Source organism: Phocoena sinus, chromosome 7 (genome assembly GCF_008692025.1).
Source record: "Phocoena sinus isolate mPhoSin1 chromosome 7, mPhoSin1.pri, whole genome shotgun sequence".
NCBI lineage: Eukaryota > Metazoa > Chordata > Mammalia > Artiodactyla > Phocoenidae > Phocoena > Phocoena sinus.
The window spans coordinates 67,715,941-67,740,487 of record NC_045769.1 but is presented as its reverse complement, the minus strand read 5'-3'; the positions used below and the strand labels follow the sequence as shown (position 1 = coordinate 67,740,487).

Sequence of the window (24,547 nt, the reverse complement as noted above, 5' to 3'; positions counted from 1 at the left end):
CTACATCTTTAGAAAAAAGTTATCCTTACCCTGCATCTGAGCCATTTCCACAGAGTAAAGGGTCTTTTTGTCCATCCAAAACATAAAAGTGACCTGTTAATATAAAGAATAAACTATTTCATTTCATATCAGTCCTATTGCCATCAGGAACAAATGAGAATTTGTTTAGTTCAGTTATTTCCAAAGTGGACACCAATTTACAAAGATGGCTTCAAGCCCACAGCCTCAACTATTTATAGTTGAAAACTCATTCAGCAACACTGAGATTAACAATGGAGCAATCTTGCTTACCTTCCTCTTCAATGTAATCCTTCCAGTTAAATGTGCTCATTGTTACATTAACAAATGTCCCATTTGAATTCATTGTGCCATTAAAGAAGGAGGTGGTGTTGGTTTCAAAAGCAGAATTGCTTGGGGGCCATTGCAAACATTTATTCCGCAGGTTGCCCATGAACAGCTGCAGACCAATTAGAGCAAACACGCTCAGACAGAACACAGTCAAGATCATGACGTCAGAAAGCTTCTTCACAGACTGTATCAGGGCACCCACGATGGTCTTTAAACCTGAGGAGAGAGAAGGATAGGTCAGCTGAGGAAGAGTGTCATAAGCCACAATGTCTTCTTAATAGTCATACACATTCTCTTTCCCCACAAACAATTGTTTGTCTCTTTAGACACCAAAGCTTTATGGACAGCCAGATGGTTTGGGAAATGGATGAAGAGCAGATTTTATTTATGATCAGTGTGATTTCTGGAGGTTTAAAATAAAGGTGTAAATATCTAGGCAGGAGGTTTTCTTAATGTGTGGTTTTATGTGCTGCCACGAACATGTAAAGGCAAACTTGCAGTTGTTTTACCCTTCAGATTTTGTGTTTCATGAGGCTGTTTCTCTCCAACCATTTTTTAATACTAGCTTCCAAGTAGCAATGATTTAGAGGAGGAAAGAATTTTAAAATAATAAAAATCCCATGCCATGTACATGCTGTTCAATAATAATCTTTGCTCCTTTATAAGAGGAGATCCACTTTCAAAATAGATCTGCGGTAAATGGTAAAATCTAAATCAGTTAGTAAAGCCATGGTAGCAAAGCTTTTTTAGAATGTAAGAAAAAGAAAACATTGCATCGTAAATGCAAAAAAAAAGTGGGTGAGAAAGAGAGCAAAACCAGTATTTTTTATAGACACCTCATGCAATTCTCTGTTAAACTCAAAGGCTGACTTTATAAATAAACATGCAATTTCATTTGGCATTCTTGAAGATGACAAACAATAAACAACAAGGCTAATGTTATAAGTGTAATTTCAACCTCAATATTATTACAGTGTATTTAAAGTCAGCCTCGGTGTTTAAGCTAGCTCTCACCTGGAATAACTGAAATTGTTTTCAGTGCTCGGAGAACTCTGAATGTTCTCAACGCTGAGACATTGCCCAGGTCCACAAACTCTGTCACATATCTGTAATAGGGAGTTCACACACAAACACAATAACACAAAAGAAAAGTTGGAGATATAAGGGGCCTACCATCTTACACCAGTTTCTTCTTACCTGGGATTACAGAAATAGTTTTCAGAGCTCTCAAGACTCTGAAAGTTCGAAGGGCTGAAACATTGCCTAGGCTTACAAATTCTGTTACATACCTGTAGAATTAAATCAGAGTTACTGATAGTTTTGGAAAAGTTTATACTAAATAAAGAATGAAAAGTGGTTTGGTTTGGCATATAGAGCCCCTTGAGTTTTATGGAAATGCTATAGACTTCAGGGTGCCATGTGCTAACAGCTGCCTTTACGGAATAAAATATTGCTGCTTTATTTCAATGCAGTTTTCACTAATATGAACGAGTTTGTTTACAAAACTAATCAAAGTACAGTTGGTGGTATTAAATTATAGTCAATGAATAACTTCACTTTGATGAAGTAGAAGACTATATGGCATGAAGGTAATTCCATTTATTGCTCATTTACCAGATATATTTACCTTGCAATATATATTCTAATATGTATTCTCAAAATATATGAGGCATATAGTTAATTTGGCTTATAAGCAAACTCTACTTTAAAAATATGTCACAACTACCTGATTTATGCTGCAACTATTTTCATTCCTTTGAGCTTAACATGTTTTCAAAAATACTCACGCCATCACAATGACACTGAAATCCAGCCAGTTCCATGGATCACGAAGGAATGTAAAATCTTCTAAGCAAAACCCTCTTGCCAAGATTTTTATAAGTGACTCAAAGGTATAGATTCCAGTGAATGTGTACCTAGGAAAAGCATCCAAACAAAAATTAACTGCTTCGTTTGAACTGTTAAAATATAGCAAATCCTATCCTTTTGTGGTTTTTCACTTCACTAAGGCCTTGTTCCTTATTTCCACTTACAAAAAAAACCTGCTAGTTTAATCTTATGAGCTTGAGTAAAGGGTTAAACTGAAGAGATAATATCTTCCACAAAGAATCTGATCTTGTTTAAATATTTAGGTTTTAGAATAATAGTTTCATGTGTTTTATGGATATTTATCAAGCTTGATCTGCTAGAGTAACACTGTCCAAATGAAATATAATACAAGCTACATATGTAGTTTTAAAATTTCTAGTAACCAAATAAAGTAAGAAGGAATGAGTAAACTTAGTTTGCATATTATATTTTATTTAAACCAATATATCTAAAATGTTATCCTTTCAACAATTAAGACTAGCCAAATTTCAAGTTTCAATAGCTGCATGTGGCTTATTGGACATTATAGCTCATTGGACATTATAGCTCTAGAGATAACATTTCTTGGATTTGTTTATTTATAATAAAATATTTCACTCAGATTTCTTAATGATTAAAATAGTTTGGGGGGATATTTTACATGTCTAATCTAGAAAATGTACTTCCCCCCTTTTTTTTTTTTTTTGCTGTACGCGGGCCTCTCACTGTTGTGGCCTCTCCCATTGCGGAGCACAAGCTCTGGACACGCAGGCTCAGCGGCCATGGCTCATGGGCCCGGTGGACTGGGACACGAACCCGTGTCCCCTTCATCAGCAGGCAGACTCTCAACCACTGTGCCACTAGGGAAGCCCTACTTCCCCTTTTTATCCTTAAGATTCAGGCATAAAGTTATAAATCTGCTTTTCTCTCTCTCTCTCTCTCTCTCTCTCTCTCTCTCTCTCTCTCTCTCTCTATATATATATATATATATATATATACACACACACACACATATATTCACCAAATATATATCTATATATCTATATATGTATATATACATATTCATTAAAAAACTTCCAGTGCATTAGTATTTTCTGTGTGTGTGTTTACACAATTACCAAAATTACCAAAATTCAGGGATACCAAAATTCCTGAATCTAACCTCTCATCAGTTACTATGCAATTGGGCCAAATCATTTAAACATGCTCAAATTCAAGTTTCAGCCTCCAAAATGGTGAAAGACTTTTCCATTTGTTGTTTGGTAGTGAATTTCTAGCCCTCTCTGCTTTGAGTGTTGACAATACAAGTTACTTCTGTTTCTTCCAAAAATAGTTGGGAGAGAGTACTTGTTTTTCAACAGTGGATTCTTTTTAAAAGTACAATCTAAGTTTGTTCTTCAGATTACTCCTCTCAAGCCACAAAGATTTAATTTACTTTCATTAAAATTCATTATCTTTTCTAGCCTACTAGTATTTTATATGTGAAAAAAGTTAGGAGAGTTATTTTCGCATTTTTTTTTCTGTAGAAATTTCTCTCTTATGAGGGAACAAAGAAATCAAAGGAAAATGTATGCAGAAATCTTCACGTCTAGTTTTCCTAAGTCTTCCTTTTTTAAACAATTCAATTAATTTCATGAGGAGTAAGTATAACTGCTATCTTTACTTATTATGAAGTAGCTGACTTTATTGGGAAGACATAATTTACAATGTCAAGCTTATGGTTACTTGTGTTTTGGTTTGGATCTTTGTGTATTACATATAATCACCATGACATTTCTGTTTGGAGAGTTACCTGGCATTGCAAAAGGCATGAGACAGCTCCCATGTATGTTCTGTTTATCCTATTAATGGTTAGTGCCCTGTGGTTTATGCTTAAGCAATTCTAAGTTATCTACAGACTAGAAACAAGATTAAAGTCCCTGCTCCTATTCCTGTTTTGGAAAAGGAAGAAAATTTGTGGGGACATTTGGAGTGTATGGTGAGTGTGATAGCTATCCAAGGAAGAGAGGTCTTAGAACTTAACATCTGAGACAGCTCTGCACAGAATGGGTGTTCAGATGTACCTATTAGCAAACTAGATTGAACAGGTCAGTGAGAATCAAGGGGATCTTGATTTTTCTTGGCTGTACCCCCACTAGGCTCTTAATCATATTGTTGATTCTGTCCATTTTACAAGGTGTTTTATTTTCCCCTGTAATTTTGATGTCCATAGCAGTGCCTTGCCTTACACAACAACCTTCACTATACAATACGGTCCTCAGGCCTTCTGAGTATGCTACCTCTTTGTACAGGGACGGTTTCTGCTATCAGTGACTTCTATTTTCATGTCGGGACTGACTTCTCTTTGCATTGCACTCTGTTTTTTTGTGTGGTTTTTTGTTTGTTTGTTTCTTTGTTTTGTTTTGTTTTTTGGCTGTAACCACTAATATTTTGCTTGTTTTCCTGCTGCCTTGCTGTCAACTGACTAGAGATAATTGATCAGAAACCTGTGCAAAGTTTCCCAACTAAACCGTGTAAGTCAAAAGCTTTTGTAAAGCTAAGACTTTTCATAATGGATATAGTCATCTCTAAAAATGACTTTAAAAAGAGAAAACTGCATATTCAAATAATAATATTTAAGTGTCCCCTTTACCTGTCTCTCTTCTTTTTAAATATCTTTATTGGAGTATAATTGCTTTACAATGGTGTGTTAGTTTCTGCTTTATAACAAAGTGAATCAGATATACATATACATATATCCCCATATCTCCTCCCTCTTGCCTCTCCCTCCCACCCTCCCTATCCCACCCCTCTAGGTGGTCACAAAGCACCGAGCTGATCTCCCTGTGCTGTGTGGCTGCTTCCCACTAGCTATCTATTTTACATTTGGTAGTGTATATATGTCCATGCCACTCTCTCACTTCATCCCAGCTTACCCTTCCCCCTCCCCGTGTCCTCAAGTCCATTCTCTATGTCTGCGTCTTTATTTCTGTCCTGCCCCTAGGTTCTTCAGAACCATTGGTGTTTTTTTTTTAGATTCCATGTATATGTGTTAGCATATGGTATTTGTTTTTCTCTTTCTGATTTACTGCACTCTGTATGACAGACTCTAGGTCCATCCACCTCACTACAAATAACTCAATTTTGTTTCTTTTTATGGCTGAGTAATAGTCCATTGTATATATGTGCCACATCATCTTTATCCATTCATCTGTCGATGGACACTGAGGTTGCTTCCATGTCCTGGCTATTGTAAATAGAGCTGCAATGAACATTGTGGTACATGACTCTTTTTGAATTATGGTTTTCTCAGGGTATATGCCCAGTAGTGGGATTGCTGGGTCATATGGTAGTTCTATATTTCCTTTTTACAGGACACATCTGTGGTGTTTTAGCACACATCCTCTGTCTAAATAAACTATGTGTCGAAATATAACTAAACATCAAAGTAACTTAAATACCTAAATGTATTTTTCCTAAATGCAATGATATAACATATAACTGAAATGCCTAATATAGTAATATAGAGCTAAACACCTAAATCTATTTTATCAGAATATAACAATAATAGTAATATACTAGAATAAAATAATTTTATTTATAAAATTATTCAAATGGTAATTATATTTTATCTAAAGTGCATAACTGTGATTCAGTCTTAACTTTTATGCTAAATGATTGTTTAGTTTACCACCTAGTATATACAATTAATAATCTTTCTTAAACAAATACTATCCTTTGTCAGAAGAAATACCTACCTCATAGGAGAAAAAGTCCCCTAAGAACTTGCTCTATTTTTTTCATATTATGGAAATAACTTTTTCTTAAAAGTATTTAGCCTGACTTCAAAAAAGTGGAAACCATGAGTCAGACCATAACTATAAGGAGATTGCTAGAGAATTTGAGTGTGTATTTCTCATTCCAAGAAATTATTTCTACTTACTCCACATTCTTTGTCCAGTCTGGAGGATTACTCAGGGTCATAAATACACAGTTGGTCAAAATAGTGCACATGATAAGCATGCTGAATAAAGTAGATTATAGTTAAGGAATAAATGCTAGTACAATGTCATGGCCACTTAAAAATGATCCAGTACAAAAAAAAAAAAATCAACACAAGTTACCTGTAAAATTAACCTTACTTATTTCTTTTAAAACAATGGCAAAAACAATAAGAAACTTCAAAGTCTGTCATATACTCTTGGTCCATTCTTTTTTATTTTACATCATTTTCTCACAAAACTGAATTCAATAGAAAGAGATCTCTGTTTGAAGCAAATGGGAATTTTGCATTTCAGTGAGTTGTGTGAAACTGCACTGCAGGGGAAATGACCATTCTTTAGTAAGTTTATAGTATAAGTCTAAAAGTTATACTTCAGGTATCGTTTACAATTTCTACTGACAGAAAAAAGGTTAATGGGTGCAATGTAATACACTTGAGAATGAACAGCCCCATATATTTGAGGATTACACTGATTGAGAATTCCACTGTAATTAGAAACTCTAGCAGTCTTATAGTGATGTAACTTGTTTCTTTAGCGTTTACAACGTAAGAATAAAGAGAGAGACAATTTTTTGCTAAAGAGCTAGTATTATTTTCTAACTTTCTATTTTCACTTGAGAGTGTGGGAACTTTGACTACCTAGCTATCTTCCTGTATCTAGTCCACACCATACCTAAACAAACACTGTTTTTAAACCTTCCTAAGAATTACATATGGTAATTTCCCTTAGGATCTCAATCCAGACTTCACTCTAAGGAAGTTTATGATTACATATTTTGAGGTAAATCTTTTATTTTAAAGCGTAAATACTTTACAGTATCAAACCATAGAATGGGAGAATTCAAATGCACTTCAAAAGGTTATCAGTCCTATTTCCCCTGTCTCTAGGTTAACCCTGTCTCTGTTGTCTCTCTTTTAGTTTTTATGTTAGCCTGTTTTGAATCTGTATAAGATGCCGATTCTTGAACACTGCATCTGAAGATCACCTTTCTATTTTATTATCATGTGTTGAGAATTTTCTTGAAATCCACCCCTATTATGTCATTTTACATATACATTTTGACTATCACTGTAAGTAGTTTTAAGTTCAATGAGTTTTAAATATGTATTATCAATCAGATACATAGGCACATAGTAGTTTAAAAAATATTTACTAAAGGAAGGAAAGAGGGAAGAAAGGAAGGAAAGAGGGAAGAAAGGAAGGAAGGAAGGAGGGAGGCAGGAAGGGAGCGAGGACAGGCCCAGGTGATGAAAATACAGAATGAATTAAGGCACAAAAGTTTGAACATTTGGTAATATAGATAATAATACTAAGCACCATAGACTATGTTTCTTTAGTCGTGGTTATATATGGTCTAATTGAGGTTAATAAAAAGTTTGAAGTAGATTTGCTGTTATTCCTACTACACAATGTGTTTCATTTACACATTCACTATCATGGTAGCGTTTTTACTTCTAGAATCATAATAGTCATTCTACAATAATCTTGTTATAAATAGCAGAAAATCAATGAGTAAAACAGATTAAACAATGTTACATTAATCCCAAAGAAATTTTATATATATATTTTAAAAAGAATGACATTTTTTGTAAAATCAACTACTAGAAACAGCATTTAGACAATTCACATGAAAAGGATATGAATGTACCAAAATCTTAATAGCAATTTTCCTAACAGGGTTTAGCGGAGTTAAAATATACAAGGCAGAGGTGGCACTGAATCGGAAAATTGCCTTCCCTTTATTCAATACTATAAAAGTCTGAAAAAGAAAATATGAGAAAAAAATCACTAGATTAGACATGTGGCTTATTTGAAGAGCTTATACACATAAAAAAACTTTTTACCTGATTTGTTTGAACTTGTTTAAGCCAGTTTGTATATCATAACTATAAACATGTTAGATGTTTCTCCCTTAAATTAACATATAGCTACAAATAAAGATATGATATACTATTATCTAATCTGTCTCTCAGGTATCAACTTCCTGATACAAATTGATGATCCTACACAAAATTTTTACCAAGATGTAAGGTAACTTTATGGACTCTTAAGTCTATCTAAGCCTTACCATCTGTCTCCAGTTTTGGTAACTTATCAGATTATTCTGTACATACTGCTATTAAAATAATCTTTTATAAATATTTTAATTGCATCAAGTCTTTTAACTCCAAGGTTTATGAAGGCTATTTTCCCTCTGGTAGTTGTCCTAGTTTAAAATGTTCAAACAGGCTGAATAAACTGGTTTTGCTCATTCTATAGATCTGCTGGTAATACTGAGAAGGAACAACTGCATTAAGAGTTAGGCTGAACTACATCATTTCAAAGGGCATTCCCTGAAACCTATAATCTTCAATTTACCATTTAAGCTGTACTACCCAGTGATTACCTAGTAGGTCTCTCTAGGATCATCTTATTTTTTTCCCACCAAAGCATCTCTGTTCCAGCCAATTCAATTCACTTGCCAGTTCCACTCACTGTCAACTTCTCCCTCTGATTCTGAAAATGAGTGTCATAGAATCCTAGAGGAGGGAGGCACCTGAAAGGTCATGTAATGCAAACTTCCTACCGTTTCAGGTCCGTAACAGACCTGACAATAAGGTCCCACCTACAATGACCCACTATTATATCAAAGGTTCTTAGTCCTGTCTACATGTTAGAATTTCCTGGGGTGATTTTAAAATCGCCAGTATACGGGATCCACGTGAGAACAATTGAATCAATTTCTGGAGGATGGGCACATACAATGGTATGTTAAAAAATTTCCTCACGTGATTCTAATATGCAGCCAAGGATTGAAAATTCCTACTCTCTGGGAATGTCCTCAGCTATCAAGATCATCTCCTCCACCATGTCTTTCCAGATAAATCACACTGCCTTCTGATCACTCCCTAATTGTTTCCCTTTTCCAGTAAGTCTTAGTACATTAATATATGCACATTGGCATGTTGCTTGTAATTAGAGTCAAGTAGCAATTTACATGTAGAGTTCATTCCACTGAGGACTAGCTTAGAAGTTGTTATAAATCATTGAACATAAAGAGCCTGTTCACTACTTTTTCTCCATTTTTTCCACAGCATTTAATAGCCTGGTTTGCAAATAAACACTTGTTTTAATTAAATGTGGGTTTATCTTTAAGATGCCATTTACCTTTAAGACATCTATTCTATATAACCAGTTACTTAATAATATGTTTTTATCCTTTAAGTAAGAGCTATATCCCATACATTCATGTTCACTGACAACATGCTCTGTTTGAATAGATATATTGTGAGTATAATATTTATATTTTATAAATATAAAATATTTATATTGTAAGTATAAAGGGTAGAGAAAACAACTTCTCTTCACATTGGCCTTTTGTATTCAAGACCATGGACCTCACCAACCATTTTCCATGAACTGTACTCTATAAATTTGAACAATTCTATGACAAGGGCAAATAAACTGTTCTTTACTAGCACTGAGATTATCCACAAGGGACAGTGGACATTGGGAAGAGTGCCCTTGAAGCACAAATGCATTAAAGGATTTTTTGAATTCACAGGATTAAATCATGTAATATTATAGCCAAACAATCTAGATCCATTTAAACATTCAATGACAGCAGTAACATGTAAAGTTTACCATAGTTTAAGGTGCATTTACTCATGCTTTTTTGAAACAATATCCCTGAAAAAACCACTTGTAACATTGAGAGGATTTTATTTTGAAAAATTCTCCAAAAATAGAGTGAACAGGAATGAACTGTCCCTTAAAACATGGAATCCTCTTCTCTTCCCACAAGATTGGCCTTTGTAGTACTAATAGGATTAAAAACGACATGCCAAGGGCATCTTCGGTGAATTTACTGATTCTGGAAAAAGCAGACCTTAAGAACACAATACCAGTTTATTTCTGGAGAACAGCCCCTAACACAAAGAAAACTCTGAGTTCTGAGAAATTAAGAATAAAACGTTAATGTCCTGTATAGTGAAAAAATTTCAGGAAAGGCATTTGAAATTTGGGGCTCTTATGTTATTGAGAGATATATCTAAACTGAAAATTGACAGAATGACACGTAAATAGAAGAGAGATAAATAGTGTCAATTCCAAAATCAGTCCTCTAAGAAATGATAAGTATTGATGTGACTTAAAAAAATAGTACTACTTATTGCTACTAAGATGATGAATGTTATATCCGGAAGTATGTTAAACTGGTTATTGTCTACTCTGGAATGCTGCCTGCTTCTTTTTTCCAGGTAAATGCACATTTTACAGGTTCACTAAAATTTTTACTACTTGAGGCAAGAATAAGTTCTCTGAGTAGAACCGCATACATCAGAGAATTCAAAATTATAAAACCAATTTTAAAAAAAATTTTCTTTTCTTATATTAATAAACACCATATGTAGTTTTGCTTAGTGGTTAAGAGCTCTGGTTCTGGAGCCTGACTGCCTGGGTTCGAATCCTAATCCACCACTTATGGAATGTGACTTTGGGCAAGTTACTTAACCTCTCTGGGCTTCACCTTCCCATCTATAAAATGAGGTTAACATAGTACCTGCCTCACTGGTTCTTTGAATATTAAATAAGTTATACCAGTTAAAGCACTCAAACAGTACCTGACAAAGTATGGGCATAACAAATGTTAGCTGTTATTATTACTGTCACTATTCTTAAGTTTTATCTGTTCAATTTGAATGCCATTAAAATACACTGTGATGTTGCTCATATGATTAAATTAGGTATGTAAACTGTATCATTAATTGATGGAAGCAAAGTTACATAATGCTTTACAATTTTAAAATGCCTTTCACCTGCATTATTTCATATAATTAACAAGCTCTATACTGTATTTTAAATTCCAGAACTTCTCCATTAGCTTCCTATATTAGCTCCTTCTATCCTAAGAACCACAAACTACCTTTTTCTTCAATAGCACCTCAATCTTTATCTTTATGGACACTTCATAAAGGAAAGCTGTGCAGACAACAGTAAACAGTCTAGATGTCTCTCAAGATGGGTCATGGCCATTATGAATAAATCAGGGTTCAAGTCTTGCTGTCAGACAGGAAGGCAATAAAAACTGACTTTGTCAGCACACAGAGAATAATTCTGTTTCTCAGCAGCAGACTCACATTAACCAAACTTTAAAGCCTGATATAAAATCAGAATGCCAGTCTACTTATATACAACCAGTTATATCACTGTCACATGGGCTGAAATAATTGCCATAGCACAACCAGCACATTCTTTTCTTTAAGCAGATCTATGGGAAGACAAATTATAAGATATTCTTTGCTGAGGGTGGAGTCCAAATAAGCTGACTTAGTTAAATAAAACATATGTTTGATGACATCTTGATTAGGTAGTACAGTGTAGCCCCTTTACAATGAAGTGACTATCTGGGAGGAATATGCTTTCAGGGCTACTACTAAAGATCTGTCTCCCTGGGAAAATGCTAATGTTTGTCTCTATTATTCTCCTTTTTCCCCCTTAATTTTACCAGTTCCCTTTCTTAAGGACACTTCCTTTCTTTAAGTAGAAAATACTTTTAATCATGTCAGAGTATCAGTCATGCCCCTGTCTCTTGAAGGTATCTTTGCAAATATATAGTTTGAATCAATAATTTTCAGAGGAGAATTTTCTTCTAGTTTCTTGGGGAATGCCTCACTAGCATCATCATGTGTAATAATACAGTAACTAAATTTCAAAATTTTCTTTATCAATTCTATGGTAAAGTACTGGAATAAATTATTTTTAGAACTATATGAATATTTATTATCTGCCATCTTTCATGAAGCTAGTTTAAAAGGAAGAAGAAAGGACCTGTTTATTTAACTTTGTTCTGTGACTTTAAATAAAGCATTTTAAAGCTCGCTACTCGAAGCATGGCCCATGTACTAGCAGCATGAGTCTCACTCGAGGGCTTGTTAGAAACGCAGGATCTGTGACCCCACCCCAGATCGATGGAATCAGAATCTGTATTTTGACAAGATCCCCTGGTGATGTGTATGTACATGTAAGTTTGAGAAGCAGTCCTTTAGAGCAATAGGGCTAGTTCCATGTCTGAATGGTTGTCAGTTCCTTTAACCATCATTGATCTTATAAATTGTATGCTGCTTAAAGAATGCAATTTCTTTCGCCATTCCTTGTAAAAGGGCTGGCTTCGGCTAGTAAAAGTGCTCAATATCTCCTTTAATCTGTAAGCGAGTGGCTCATGGTGATATTAATTTATCTTTAGTTTCTACATGGGCCTGTTTTTATGCTTGTGAACGTGAAATATAAATTGTGGTTGTAAGATGTCAAAATACCCAATTAGAAAGCATAGAATCTATCATCCGTTTTTTATATTTCCTATAAAATACTGTACAGCTGGTTTAACATCAAAAACTAGCTAATTCTGACAGAATTATGTGATTATTATAGTATTAGGAAGGCACAGTCATAGCTGTTGATTTAAATCATATATGGATGGAAAAACTTGAGGTTTTTCGGGGGGGGTTTGCCTTCTGTTCTTGACATTTTTTTCTTGGAGTGATTTTTTAACAATATGTAAGTGTTATAGAATCTAGCCTGTGACAAATTAAGCTTAAGAGAAGCTCCCAATCATATTCCAGGTTAGTGGACCAAAAACATGTATCTTTGGGTGAACATGCTTCTCACTGTATATCTTCCTATAGGAGGATGCTAAGTAAAAGCTTATTTATTGCCCTCTAGAACACAAATCTATTGTGAAGAAACCTCAAGCCAAATAAGAACTAAAAAATAGTTATATGTACCCCATAACTCTTCTTTCACATAGCTACTGTTCTGTTGTCTACCGTGTGCTTAAATATGTCGGCAATAACAGATATTTTGCTTTGTTGATGTCAGTTTTAATTTTGACAGTATCGATTACTATGAAATTGTACAGATTGTTCATTTCTTTATATCTCTTCACTGTGGCCAGATCTTGACGTCATTTCTTATAAATGTTTCTGCTTATTATATTGTGCTTAAAAATAAGTGGAAATAAAAACTATAAAACCTTTAACAGTAGAAAAATTATGGTGTGGTATATATATGAGCCCCAGCAAAGTATATTAAAGTTGAGTTAAATTAAAGACTTATTGGAAGGATAAAATCAACACTCACTTTCTTATTGATATAGTATGGGTCCAGGTCCTCCAGTGGCTCTGACACCATCCCTGGAGGGATGTCTCCGTAAATAAATGGAAGGTTCTTTCCAGCTTCCAAGTCACTGTTTGGCTTTGGTTTGTTCTCGTCATCGTTGTTTTGTTCTCTCTTGGGTTTCTTGGCTTTCTCTTCTGCAGCACGTTTTTCGATAGCAGCAAGAGATTCTCTAGTAAAAAGGCGGAAGCTTTCAGGTCCTGGGGGTACCGGAAGTGCCTGTGCCATCTTTTCATCCTGCACATTTAATTACGTTTAGCTTCTTGCATAAGAATATCCTACAATTTTAAAAAAATGCATGAGAGATAGGAAACCAAATGAACAAGAGGGATTAAGAAAATCAACCAAGATGTCATTTAATGTTTCTTCTAGTAATTTTTTTAAGTATAAACTTTAAGTAGTGCTTTTCATGCTGCACTCCAAATTTTAACTTAGAAGCATCATTCAATCTAATTTTCAATACACCAACTTTATATGTCCTTCAAAAGTCTGTTCTGATACCTTTGCACCAAAGTATAGTATATGTTTGGTAAAGAGTAATGCCAAGAATGCTTGTCAATAAAATTACTCAAGGACCCATGATTTCTCTCCCTCCTCCTTTTATCACATCTTACTAACTTTCCAAAGAAAGAAATCCTGGTGACAATGCAGTGGTATATCCCTGACTCATAAAATCTCAGGATAGGAAAAGAAGTTTTGCCTAACCTAGCCACTGTTCTGATTATCAGCATCATTGACCACTGGTTGTCCAGACAAGGTCTGACCGTCAGCAGGGACAGAGAAGTCAAAACTGTTTCTGTTTAGCTTTTCACCTTGGATCCTTCTGAGGTATCTTCTGAAGCAATGCAGAATATATTTACTTCCTTTCCCAGTCTGCTGCTCTTTAAGTATTCCAAGACAACTTTCATCTTCTTCCTGAATCTTCCATTTGGTGTAGTGTGGTAAAAGCATGGACTATGGAGCTAGACTTCTTCTGTTCTAAACCCTGGCTCTGCCACTGATGAGCTGCATGACTTTAAAAATGTAACCTCTCGGTGCTTCAGTCTTCATCTATAAAATGGGGATAACATGAAAACTGACCTCCCAGGTTATTGTAAGGAATAAATGAATTAATTTACAGTAAATGTTTAGACTATTTTCTGGAATTAGCAAGCACTGTACTAGTGTCAACTATCATAACCTAATTATCTTCAGTTCCTCCAGCCATTTCCTCTGTTGTGGTTTCAAGCATCCTCACAATTCAAGCCACTCTTCTTTAAATAAGGTCTTAACTTGCTGGAACTACAACTGACTGTGGAGGTTCAGGAATGGGCTGGGAATTGCAGAGTACAGGGGCACCTTCATTCATGCCTACCACCTGGCTGGGAGAGGAATGGAGGTAAGGCAGACATGTGGAGTGGACATGTTCAATTTCCCAGGGAAGGGAAAACATTCTATCTGCTGGAAATGTGACAGAGCTGTCAAAAATACAGGAAATCAGCTACATAAATTTTGAAACATAAGTTAACAGTTAAATATTATTTTGCACTGTGCCAAGAATCTCATTATAAAAATCAAGATAGAAGATAGAAAAAATAACAAAAATACAATGAGTACACCAGTCATCTTGTAGAATGATCTACAACCTTAGCATCAAAATAATCATCCAAGTCATCTATGACATTTTCCCTATCTGCAACCACCCACCTGTCTCTGCCCTTATTCTAGTCTCCATGGTAGTTTATCCCTAAATGGCCTTCTAACTCTTGGCAGTTGATTGCATGGATATACTGATCTTCCAGAGAAGCAGAAACTCTAGATCTTATAGTAACATAAGAAAAATGATATAGGTTATTATATGTTTTTTGAGTGTATATCTGAGTTACTGGTTCCCTGGTCTGTTCCAGTAACAAAACATATTTTAATACCTGTGTCTTTTCATAGAATTCATACTCATAATATGACATTGTTATTATATTTCCTGCTATTATGAAGGTATATTCTAGATAAGTTATAAATTATCAGACTTGTCAAAAAATTGTGCCATTTTTGCTACTAGTTCTGAAAATGAACTTCTGATTTGTGGTGGGACAAGGCTCTTTTTTTATGCTCCATCAACCGGTATATAAATCAGAAGGTTTGGGAACAGTTATTCTGTTTTACTTAAAAATCAATCAATCATCTATTTGTGCCTTCTAAATTCATGGTAGACAGCACAAAGTAGAATTATAGTTTCAGCCATTTTATGTCATTTCAATGGCGACATAGTCACTCCAAACTCTAGGCTGCTGTGGAATAATCACAGCTTTTATACTTTTCAGTGTGGAAAGAGTTTGTGCTTAACTGCAAACCTTAAATACCCAGGGATGTGTAATCCACCTGTGTCTCATCACCTGTCATGAATTAAATGGATAAGGTTCTTCCCCAGTGCTAAATGAAAATGACACAGCATGAGAAAACTTTCTTTAAAAATTTCTGTGGAACGTGGTTGCTTTCTTAAGGGAGAAGAAAGGTTACTTTTGTATTTGAGCATTTACTTGCACTGATTTTGGTTTCTTTACTGACAATGGAATGAAAACCATGCAGCAATTGGTATCAGAGATCTAGATTAGTATTGCGTCTGTTACTGTTTGTCATTGAACCTTCCTCAACCTCAGGGTCATCGAAGTACCTTATGATGTATGAGGCAACACTTTGCCATAAAGAAATAATTATACTTATTTAATTGGAGTCTCCTGGTTCCTAAGTTTTAAAATGAAATTAGTTTAAACATGTAGAAATCTTTCAGTAATCTTTACAGATGACTTTGATTTCTCTGGGATGACATGGAACAAGGAACCATCACAAATCATGGAAATTTATTTAAAAATAAATAATCCTTTACCTTCTTGTTCACTTATCAAGGGCTAGAATAAAAAATTTGAGTTTTGGTCAAAAGGAAGTAAAGAAGTCTCTTTGAAATTCCCATGCTGCTGTCTCTAAATCCTGAGAAGACAGGCCAGTTCTAGACTCTCAGATTTTTGTCTGCAAGGGGAACTAGGGTTTGTTCAATATTTGGATAGGCTGAGACATTAAAGATTATAGTGGGGGCTTCCCTGGTGGCGCAGTGGTTGAGAGTCCGCCTGCCGATGCAGGGGACACGGGTTCGTGCCCCGGTCTGGGAAGATCCCACATGCCGCGGAGCGGCTGGGCCCGTGAGCCATGGCCGCTGAGCCTGCGCGTCCGGAGCCTGTCCTCCGCAACGGGAGAGGCCACAACAGTGAGAGGCCCGCGTAATGCATAAAAAAAAAAAAAAAAAAAAAAAAAAAAAAGATTATAGTGAACAAGAGTTTCTCGGGGCTTCATCTACAGCATTGCTGTTTAGAAACCTCTCATAGTTCTTTGGCAGTTCTATTTTAATTTTTTTCCTCTTCTTTCTTGTTCTTTGTGAGCTTATTATACAGAGCTCTTACATAATTTTATATTCCTATTAGGGCCAGACTTTACAAAATTAATTCCTACTGATGCCTTGGTGTGGAATATATATTATTAATGAATATATGTGCATTATAATTTATTAAAACACATCAAATTTAACATACCAAATTTTCTCCAGAACTGTCCTTGCAAGGACAAAAAAGATAAAAGACTGAGGAGATGATCTCTTTGATTAAAAACTAAAGTGTTTTTGTGTGTTAATGTGTGTGAGTAAAACAAATACATCCTTCTGTTAATCAAGAAAGACTGTGGTTCAAAATATCCTATTGTAGGGGTGGACGACAGAATGTCAAGCCTGGAAGGAACCTTAGGATCATTTATTTAGGAAATATTAATTGAGGGACTACTATGTATCAACACTGTGCTTGGACTAGGTACCCATAGTCCCTGCCCTTAAGGAACTGACAATCCATTGAGAGAGACAGATTTCTATACTAATAATTATAATACAATTATATGTAACTGCTTATTGTCTGAGGCCCATAAAAGGGAGCAATTTATTCTGCCCAGAGAGGTATGGTTCAGGCAAGTTTTCCTGAAGAAGTGATACTGGGGTGGGTTTTGTAGACAGTTTGGGATTTGACCAACTAGTTGTTGTGGTGGTAGTTGGGGGAGGGTTGGTAGGAAGACATATCAGTAGAGACCTACTTGGTAGGCAGGGAGGCAGCATGTATATGAACCCAGAAATAACAGAGAGCATCGATTGTTTGGGAGGAATTATAAGCAGTTCATTATGGGTGGAGACCAACCTGCCCAAAAGGGAGCGGAAAGAGAAAGGAATGGAAATATAGGCAGGATATAGATCACCAAAGGCCTCATTCAGCACAGTAAGGTAAGCTGTGGGTGGGGAGTGGCATGATCATTTGGAAGGTTGGAAAGATGGTGGTGGTATGAAAGGCAGACAGATAGGGAGTGATCCGAGAGCAATGGTTTTCACACATTTTGGTTTCAGGATTCCTTAATACTGCTAAAATTATAGAAGACCTCAAAGAGCTTTTGTTTAAGGGGAGGCTTATCTATCCATATTTACTGTATTAAGAATTAAAATAGAAAATTAAAAAACATGCTTTAATTAACTTAATAACAAGCCCTTGTATGTTTACATATAAAACAGATTTTTAATGAAAATAACTTATTATCCCAAAGGAAAAGAATTGAGTAGAAGAATGAACTTGTTTTACATTTGGGCAAATCCCTTTCCTGTCTGGCTTAATGAAATACACCTAGATTCTCACATCCTCTTCAGGGTTCCATCTGTTGAGATTTGTTGTTTTGATTCAAGTACAAGATGAAAATCCTCCCGGGACTTCCCTGGTGGCACAGTGGTTAAGAATCCGCCTGCCAAACCTGGGCTTCCAGTGGTTTGGTTTTTGTTATTTTGTAATTTTGTTCTTGTTTTTCTTCTACTGTTCAGCTCTGTTTCAGATAATTGCAGTTGATACATTTCTTTGTTCTTTAAATCTTAGATTGAGAACTATTTAAATATTTCTTGCTAGAAAATGGGAATTCAAAATCAAGAACAATCTTGAAGTTAAGAATTTGATATTTTAAACTGTTACCTTTATGTTGTATTCGGCTAAATGCAATTATTCTTTTTTTAAAAATATTTATTCTTTTTTAAAAACAGATTTTTAAATTAATTAATTAATTTATTTATTTATTGGCTGCATTGGGTCTTCCGTTGCTGTGCACGGGCTTTCTCTAGTTGCAGTGAGCGGGGGCTACACTTCGTTATGGTGTGAGGGCTTCTCATTGCGGTGGCTTCTCTTGTTGCGGAGCACAGGCTCTAGGCGCACAGGCTTCAGTAGTTGTGGCATACGGGCTTCCATAGTTGTGGCTTGAGGGCTGTAGAGCGCAGGCTCAGTAGTTGTGGCGCATGGGTTTAGTTGCTCCACAGCATGTAGGATCTTCCCAGACCACGGCTCAGACCCATGTCCTCTGCATTGGCAGGTGGATCCTTAACCATTGCACCACCAGGGAAGCCCAATGCAGTTATTCTTAAGAGCTCATATATACAAAGCAAAAAGTTGCAGAGTATAAAATTAAGTTCATGGCATTTTAGAAATTACCTGGAGTATTGACTCCCACTGCTTGTTTCCATGATAAATAAAACTCAAGAAACACACACACACACACACACACACACAAAGAATCCACCTGCCAATGCAGGGGACATGGGTTTGATCCCTGGGCCAGATAGATCCCACATGCTGTGGAGCAACTAAGCCCATGTGCCACAACTACTGAGCCTGTGCTCTAGAGCCTGTGAGCCACAACTACTGAGCCCATGCACCGCAACTACTGAAGCCCTTGCATTCTAGGTCCTGTGCTCTGCAACAAGGGAACCACCACAATGAGAAGCCCGCGCACTGCATCAAAAAGTAGCCCCCGCTCGCTGCAACTAGAGGAAGCCTGTGGGCAGCAACGAAGACCCAACACAGCCAAAAATAAATAAAATTTTAAAATAAAATAAAAATTTTTTTAAAGAAAGGAGAAAATCCTCTCACATATATGTAACTGGAAAATAGGGAATATTTTAATTTCTTTATCAGACAATTGGGATTATTATTCTTTGATAAATACCAAAACTCTACAAATGGTACTCTCTTAAATTAGTTTCAATGTGGAATCAGTGAACTTTGGATTGATCTTGCCCTTTGGATGGATTTTGTACCATCATGCAGGGATCATTTGGGAAATAGCACATTATTATGCAGATTTTTCAAATTTTGACAAATTTTATTATATAACATTCAAAAATCACATTTGTTAATATCACCATTGATCTCTTGAGAAAAGTCATAATGTATTGGGAGACTGTCAAGTTCCCAGTGTCAGATAAAAGTTTTCCAAAATTCCAATTTCCACTTGAAAGCTCCAATTTTAACATTGGCAACAAATGCTGTCATTTGCTTTCCCTGAAATGACAAGTTTTTCCTTTGTTCATTTTTGAGAAAATATCTGCCAGATACCCAAGTCTGAATAACCATAGTTTGTCAGTTCTTTCTTTCAAGTGAAAATGGGGTTCCATGAAAAAAAAAGTGGTATTCGGCTCCTGACACAATCACACAAGTGCTTTTCCTTGAGACAACCATGGTGCTCAGTATGCAGAAGAAATGCTTTATGTATTCTTTCCCTATCGTCATACAGAATATTAAAAATATGTGTTCTTTAGGGTCAAGATTTAATAAAGTTAATAATATTTACTGCTTCATCAAAGATGTTCTTATGTGAACTGGTATTTTTTTCTTACTGAAAGTGTTTGGTGGTGAAGAAAACAAGGACTCCTCCTTCAGTATGACGCCACTGCCTTGATTCCCACTCAGGCATTAGCAGTTTTACCCCCTGACTATAGCACTGTCAATGCAAATGTCAGAACAGCGAAGAAAAGGCAAATGACACCTTGGTATTGTTAAGAAAATAATAGTTTCTACCTCAGAGCCCCTCTGAAAGGGACTCAGGAATACCGCATTGTCTGCAAACCACCCTTTGAGAACAGCTTCCTTAAAAGGAAGCAGATGGACACCAGTGGTCTAAAGCAGAGGGCAAGAGAATTTGACTGTAGCTTTATTATTTAAGGGCATGGACTTGGCAATTAGGACTGCATTCAAGTCCTGGCTCTGCTACATTCTAGCAGTGTGACCTTGGATAATTTTTTTTATCCTTCATAATCTTCAGGCTCCCAATCTACATAGTGAAGATAATGATAGCAATGATAGCACATACTTCATAGAGTTAATGTGACCTTTAAATGAGAAAATGCATCTAAAGGTGAGCAGGTGCCTGGAAAATAGTAGGCAGTCAGTAAGTTAGAGAGAAAACAAACCATGGCCCGAGGACTGTACTCAAGGCACAATTAGGAAGAGAAGACCAATAAGATTTTGTGATGATTTGATAGGGTGAAGAAGAGTTATGGGGTTAAGTTCATTTCCAGATTTCTGGTTTAAGCCACAGATTTAACCCAACCGAGACATGGAGAAGGTTTATAGGGCACAATAATGAATTATGCTTGAGTTTTATTTAGTTTCAGATGCCTGTGAGACAATTGGATGTGTAATTAAAATATGGGTCTGAGACTCAGGAAAGCTGCCTGGGCTGGGAAAATGTTGATTAAGCAGTCACCAGTTGAAACTGAAGAATATGCAGTACATTATTTAGGAAAAAATCGGAAGATGAAGAGCAGGACTCTTGTGACTACCAATTTTAAGGAGAGGGAACACAGAGGATATTAGACAATGAAATTAGAAGAGTTACATGGATGCCAAAAGAGGAATTTCCAAGATGCTAATTAAAAGGTATGCATTAGATGTGACAATTAGTTGAACTTCCTGCCTTTAAAATAAATGAGGAACAGGCACAGAGAAGCAAAGTAATCTTCACTGAAGTGTCTATTGACAAACACAAATTGTTGCTCTGAGGCAAAACATTTTCCACACAGTCTGTTCTTGACGGATTTTTCCTACTGTTGACATTTTTTATCTTGAGTCTTACTATTGTGGGATTTGATATTAAAGATCTAAGCTGTATATTAATAACTACAGAAAAATTGATTCGTATACCTCAGTTCAGTTTTCCAGGCTCACATATCTGTATGCTATGATACTAACATAAGCTGCTGAAACTATATGAAACCAACAAATAAAATGAATACAAAACTAATAATTGTTAATGAATCAGAATCTAAGAAAAGTGGCACAGTAAATATTTGGGATATGCAGTGGCATTATTGCAGCAAAGGCAAAGTATTTTTTCCATTAGTCATTTAGCCCGTGAATTCTCATCTTGCCTGATTTTCCAGAACAGAAGACAGTATGTTGAATTGTATTGGTTTATAGCCTGTTAGTATCAATAGTCTCTCTCTCTGTAGGGATTTTTATAATCATGTTACAGACAAAATCAATTAGTTCTGGTCTGTTCCCATGAAAAGAAAATTATGTCAGAGGCAGTAAGTTTGCCATCTTCAAGGATAGAAAGTTGCTCTGTGTCATGCAACTTGAGAGATCAGGGGGAAAAAAAAACATCCAAATGTATTTTCATGTTCTTGATGACAAGGGAGGGAGTTGTCAGGGAAAGACTGGGTCCATTACTAAGGAAAGGATGCTGTCTGTGTTTTCTTGGTATCAACAAGAGACTATTATAGAAAGGGTATAATCTAGAAGACAAAGTGGACCAATTAACTACTGTCCTACTAAAGAAAGTTATTAATTTTTTCCAAAGGAATTTTCATTTAGGGCTAATGATTGTCGAGTATTTGCTATATATCCTCAGGTAGCATGTGTGACCAAGAGCATATTTTATCAAAGGCATACACACAGCATTCAGCACATTATAATAATAAACACTGGATACTCGCCAAGGCAGAATAAAATATTATTTTCCATGTTTTAAAAGAGTTTTGAAATAATACTTTGTTGGTGTGCCTACCAAACCAGGTGGCTTTGAGGATTAAATAATATTAATAGATAAACATCTGTTGAATGATTACTATGTCTCAGACACTGTCATTTAATTTATGCACACTAACTCATTTCTTTTCTTTTCTTTTTTTTTTTTTTGTGCGGTACGCGGGCCTCTCACTGCGGCTACCTCTCCCATCGTGGAGCACAGGCTCCGGATGCGCAGGCTCAGCAGCCATGGCCCACGGGCCCAGCTGCTCCGCTGCATGTGGGATCTTCCCGGACCGGGGCACGAACCCGTGTCCCCTGCATCGGCAGGCGGACTCTCAACCACTGCGCCACCAGGGAAGCCCCACACTAACTCATTTAATTGTCATTTTAATCTTATGAGATTAGTACTATTATTATTATTCCCATTTTACAGATCAAAAGACCTAGGTGCAGGTAGGTTAGATAACTTGTTCAAGTTACAAAAGTAATAAGGAGTCAGGATTTGAACCCAGATAGTTTAGGAAAAGCTGGGCCCCAAGCCTGCAAAATGAGAAGAATTTTAGTTCATGTTTTCAGAAATGGAATTAGGATGAGTCAGCTACCTTATTAGGAGGTTATTATGTATAGAGCCCCATGTTAGGAACGGGGTGGTGCAGCCTAAGAAATATAGCAATATAGTCCTCACCTTTGTTTTAAAGTAGAATACAAAACAAGCAGGAATGAATTAATAAAACTACCATCTACTAGATACCTGCTTACATGTATGTTAAGCATTTTGGAATTATTTAAAGGTAAATTAAATGCTTAGGCTAGCTGCTTCTTCTGTGTAATGGACCTCTTGTTCTTAGTGTGATGTCAAGGAATTCAATATTGCTATTGGTTTGGACAAACCTACTGAGAAAGTAACTGTAGTATGGATATCACTATGCCATGGCCAAATACAAATGAAATGTAGGCTTTCTCTACCGTTGTTTCTTTCCTGTTAGCTTAACACATGATTGTCTATACACAAATATAATTATTGATTTACTAACTGTTTAATAAAAAAAACTATTTTTGCCTTTCTCTAATGTCATGCCTCTGAAAAAAATAGCTGAGTGTGAAAGCACAAGTCATCGCTGTCTTCAGAACAATTTTTGTCTTGGAAATAATAATCATCTTCTAGGAGATGAAGTTCCCTGTGACTTTATCTTTATCAGACAGCTATAAGCTTAGAGAGACAACTGCTCACTAATAACAACAATTAAGCCAACGTTGTAATAGATATATCAGCATCATTGGTTTCATCAGCTCCTGAGTTTTTCTACTGTATGTTTGCAAACTGAAGCAGAGTTTGTGTTCATCTCCCGTGACCATTCCACTTTGACACCTCCTCCAAGCCCCTTGCCAATCATTGGTTAAGGATTAGGCACTTGGTCCAATTCTGGCTAATAAAAGATGAGGGGAAGTCTGCCAAGTGGGTGTTTGTAAAAGATTTCTTCACTCAAAAGAAAGAGACCGGGGCTTCCCTGGTGGCGCAATGGTTGAGAGTCCGCCTGCCGATGCAGGGGACGCGGGTTCGTGCCCCGGTCTGGGAGGATCCCACGTGCCGCGGAGCGGCTGGGCCCGTGAGCCATGGCCGCTGAGCCTGCGCGTCCGGAGCCTGTGCTCCGCAACGGGAGAGGCCACAACAGTGAGAGGCCCGCATACCGTAAAAAAAAAAAAAAAAAAAGAAAGAGACCGAGGAGGAGACAGAATTCTCTGTCCCCTGGACCTTAGCATCCAGGTATGATACATGGCACTACTGCAGGCACTTACAACCAGAATGGATGCCATTGTGAGGGCAAAGCTGACAGACTTTGGGTGGCAGATCACAGAGACAGATCTACCCCTGGGCTCTTGAGGGATCGCTCAGCTCTTGGACCCAAACAACCTCTGCACCGCTTGTTATGTTCAATAAACATCCTTCTTGACTTAGATAATTTTAGAGAGCTTTTTTAGTTAATTGCAGCTGATACACCAAATAAATAAACACTCCTCAGTAGGTTCAAAAATTTGGCCAGTCCAGAAGCCAGCTTATAATCAACTTCTGACCACATGTTTTGTTGTCCTTTATCCTATACAGAGAGGTGAACTATGGAACCAATTACCACATAAATATAATAAAATTCAAGTAAATACAGTCCTAGGTAATACACAGGATGAATGTCTCTTTTGAAAGAAAAATAAATAAAAAGCTGGGTTAGTTTCTCTTTCTTCCATCAATAGCCTTTATCATCATTCCACTCCCTGAGGTCATCTCTGCCATGTCTCTAAGTGTTTTTCTCTTTGGAGGAACAAACTAGCAAAGAGGTAGGAAATCACTCTTCTACCTTCTTTTTGCCCTGAAACTGC

The 24,547-nt window shown here is 36.3% G+C and overlaps 1 protein-coding gene across 4 annotated transcripts in view; it reads right to left on the bottom strand.

Annotated features, from left to right (window-relative positions):
* The window catches only part of SCN3A (sodium voltage-gated channel alpha subunit 3), a 113,115-nt gene that overhangs the window by 68,866 nt on the left and 19,702 nt on the right, over positions 1–24,547 (bottom strand). For 3 of the 4 annotated variants that reach the window (XM_032637752.1, XM_032637754.1, XM_032637755.1), the window contains exons 3-9: positions 13,296–13,609; positions 7,820–7,938; positions 6,119–6,208; positions 2,136–2,264; positions 1,363–1,454; positions 292–564; positions 30–93 (exon numbers count right to left, since the gene is read on the bottom strand). In XM_032637752.1, coding sequence (XP_032493643.1) covers positions 30–93; positions 292–564; positions 1,363–1,454; positions 2,136–2,264; positions 6,119–6,208; positions 7,820–7,938; positions 13,296–13,559 — 1,031 coding nt within the window. In that variant the 5' untranslated portion in view covers positions 13,560–13,609. Of the gene's footprint in view, positions 1–29; positions 94–291; positions 565–1,362; positions 1,455–2,135; positions 2,265–6,118; positions 6,209–7,819; positions 7,939–13,295; positions 13,610–14,143; positions 14,161–24,547 lie in introns of those variants that run through there. The other variant, XM_032637753.1, reaches the window with a different exon arrangement.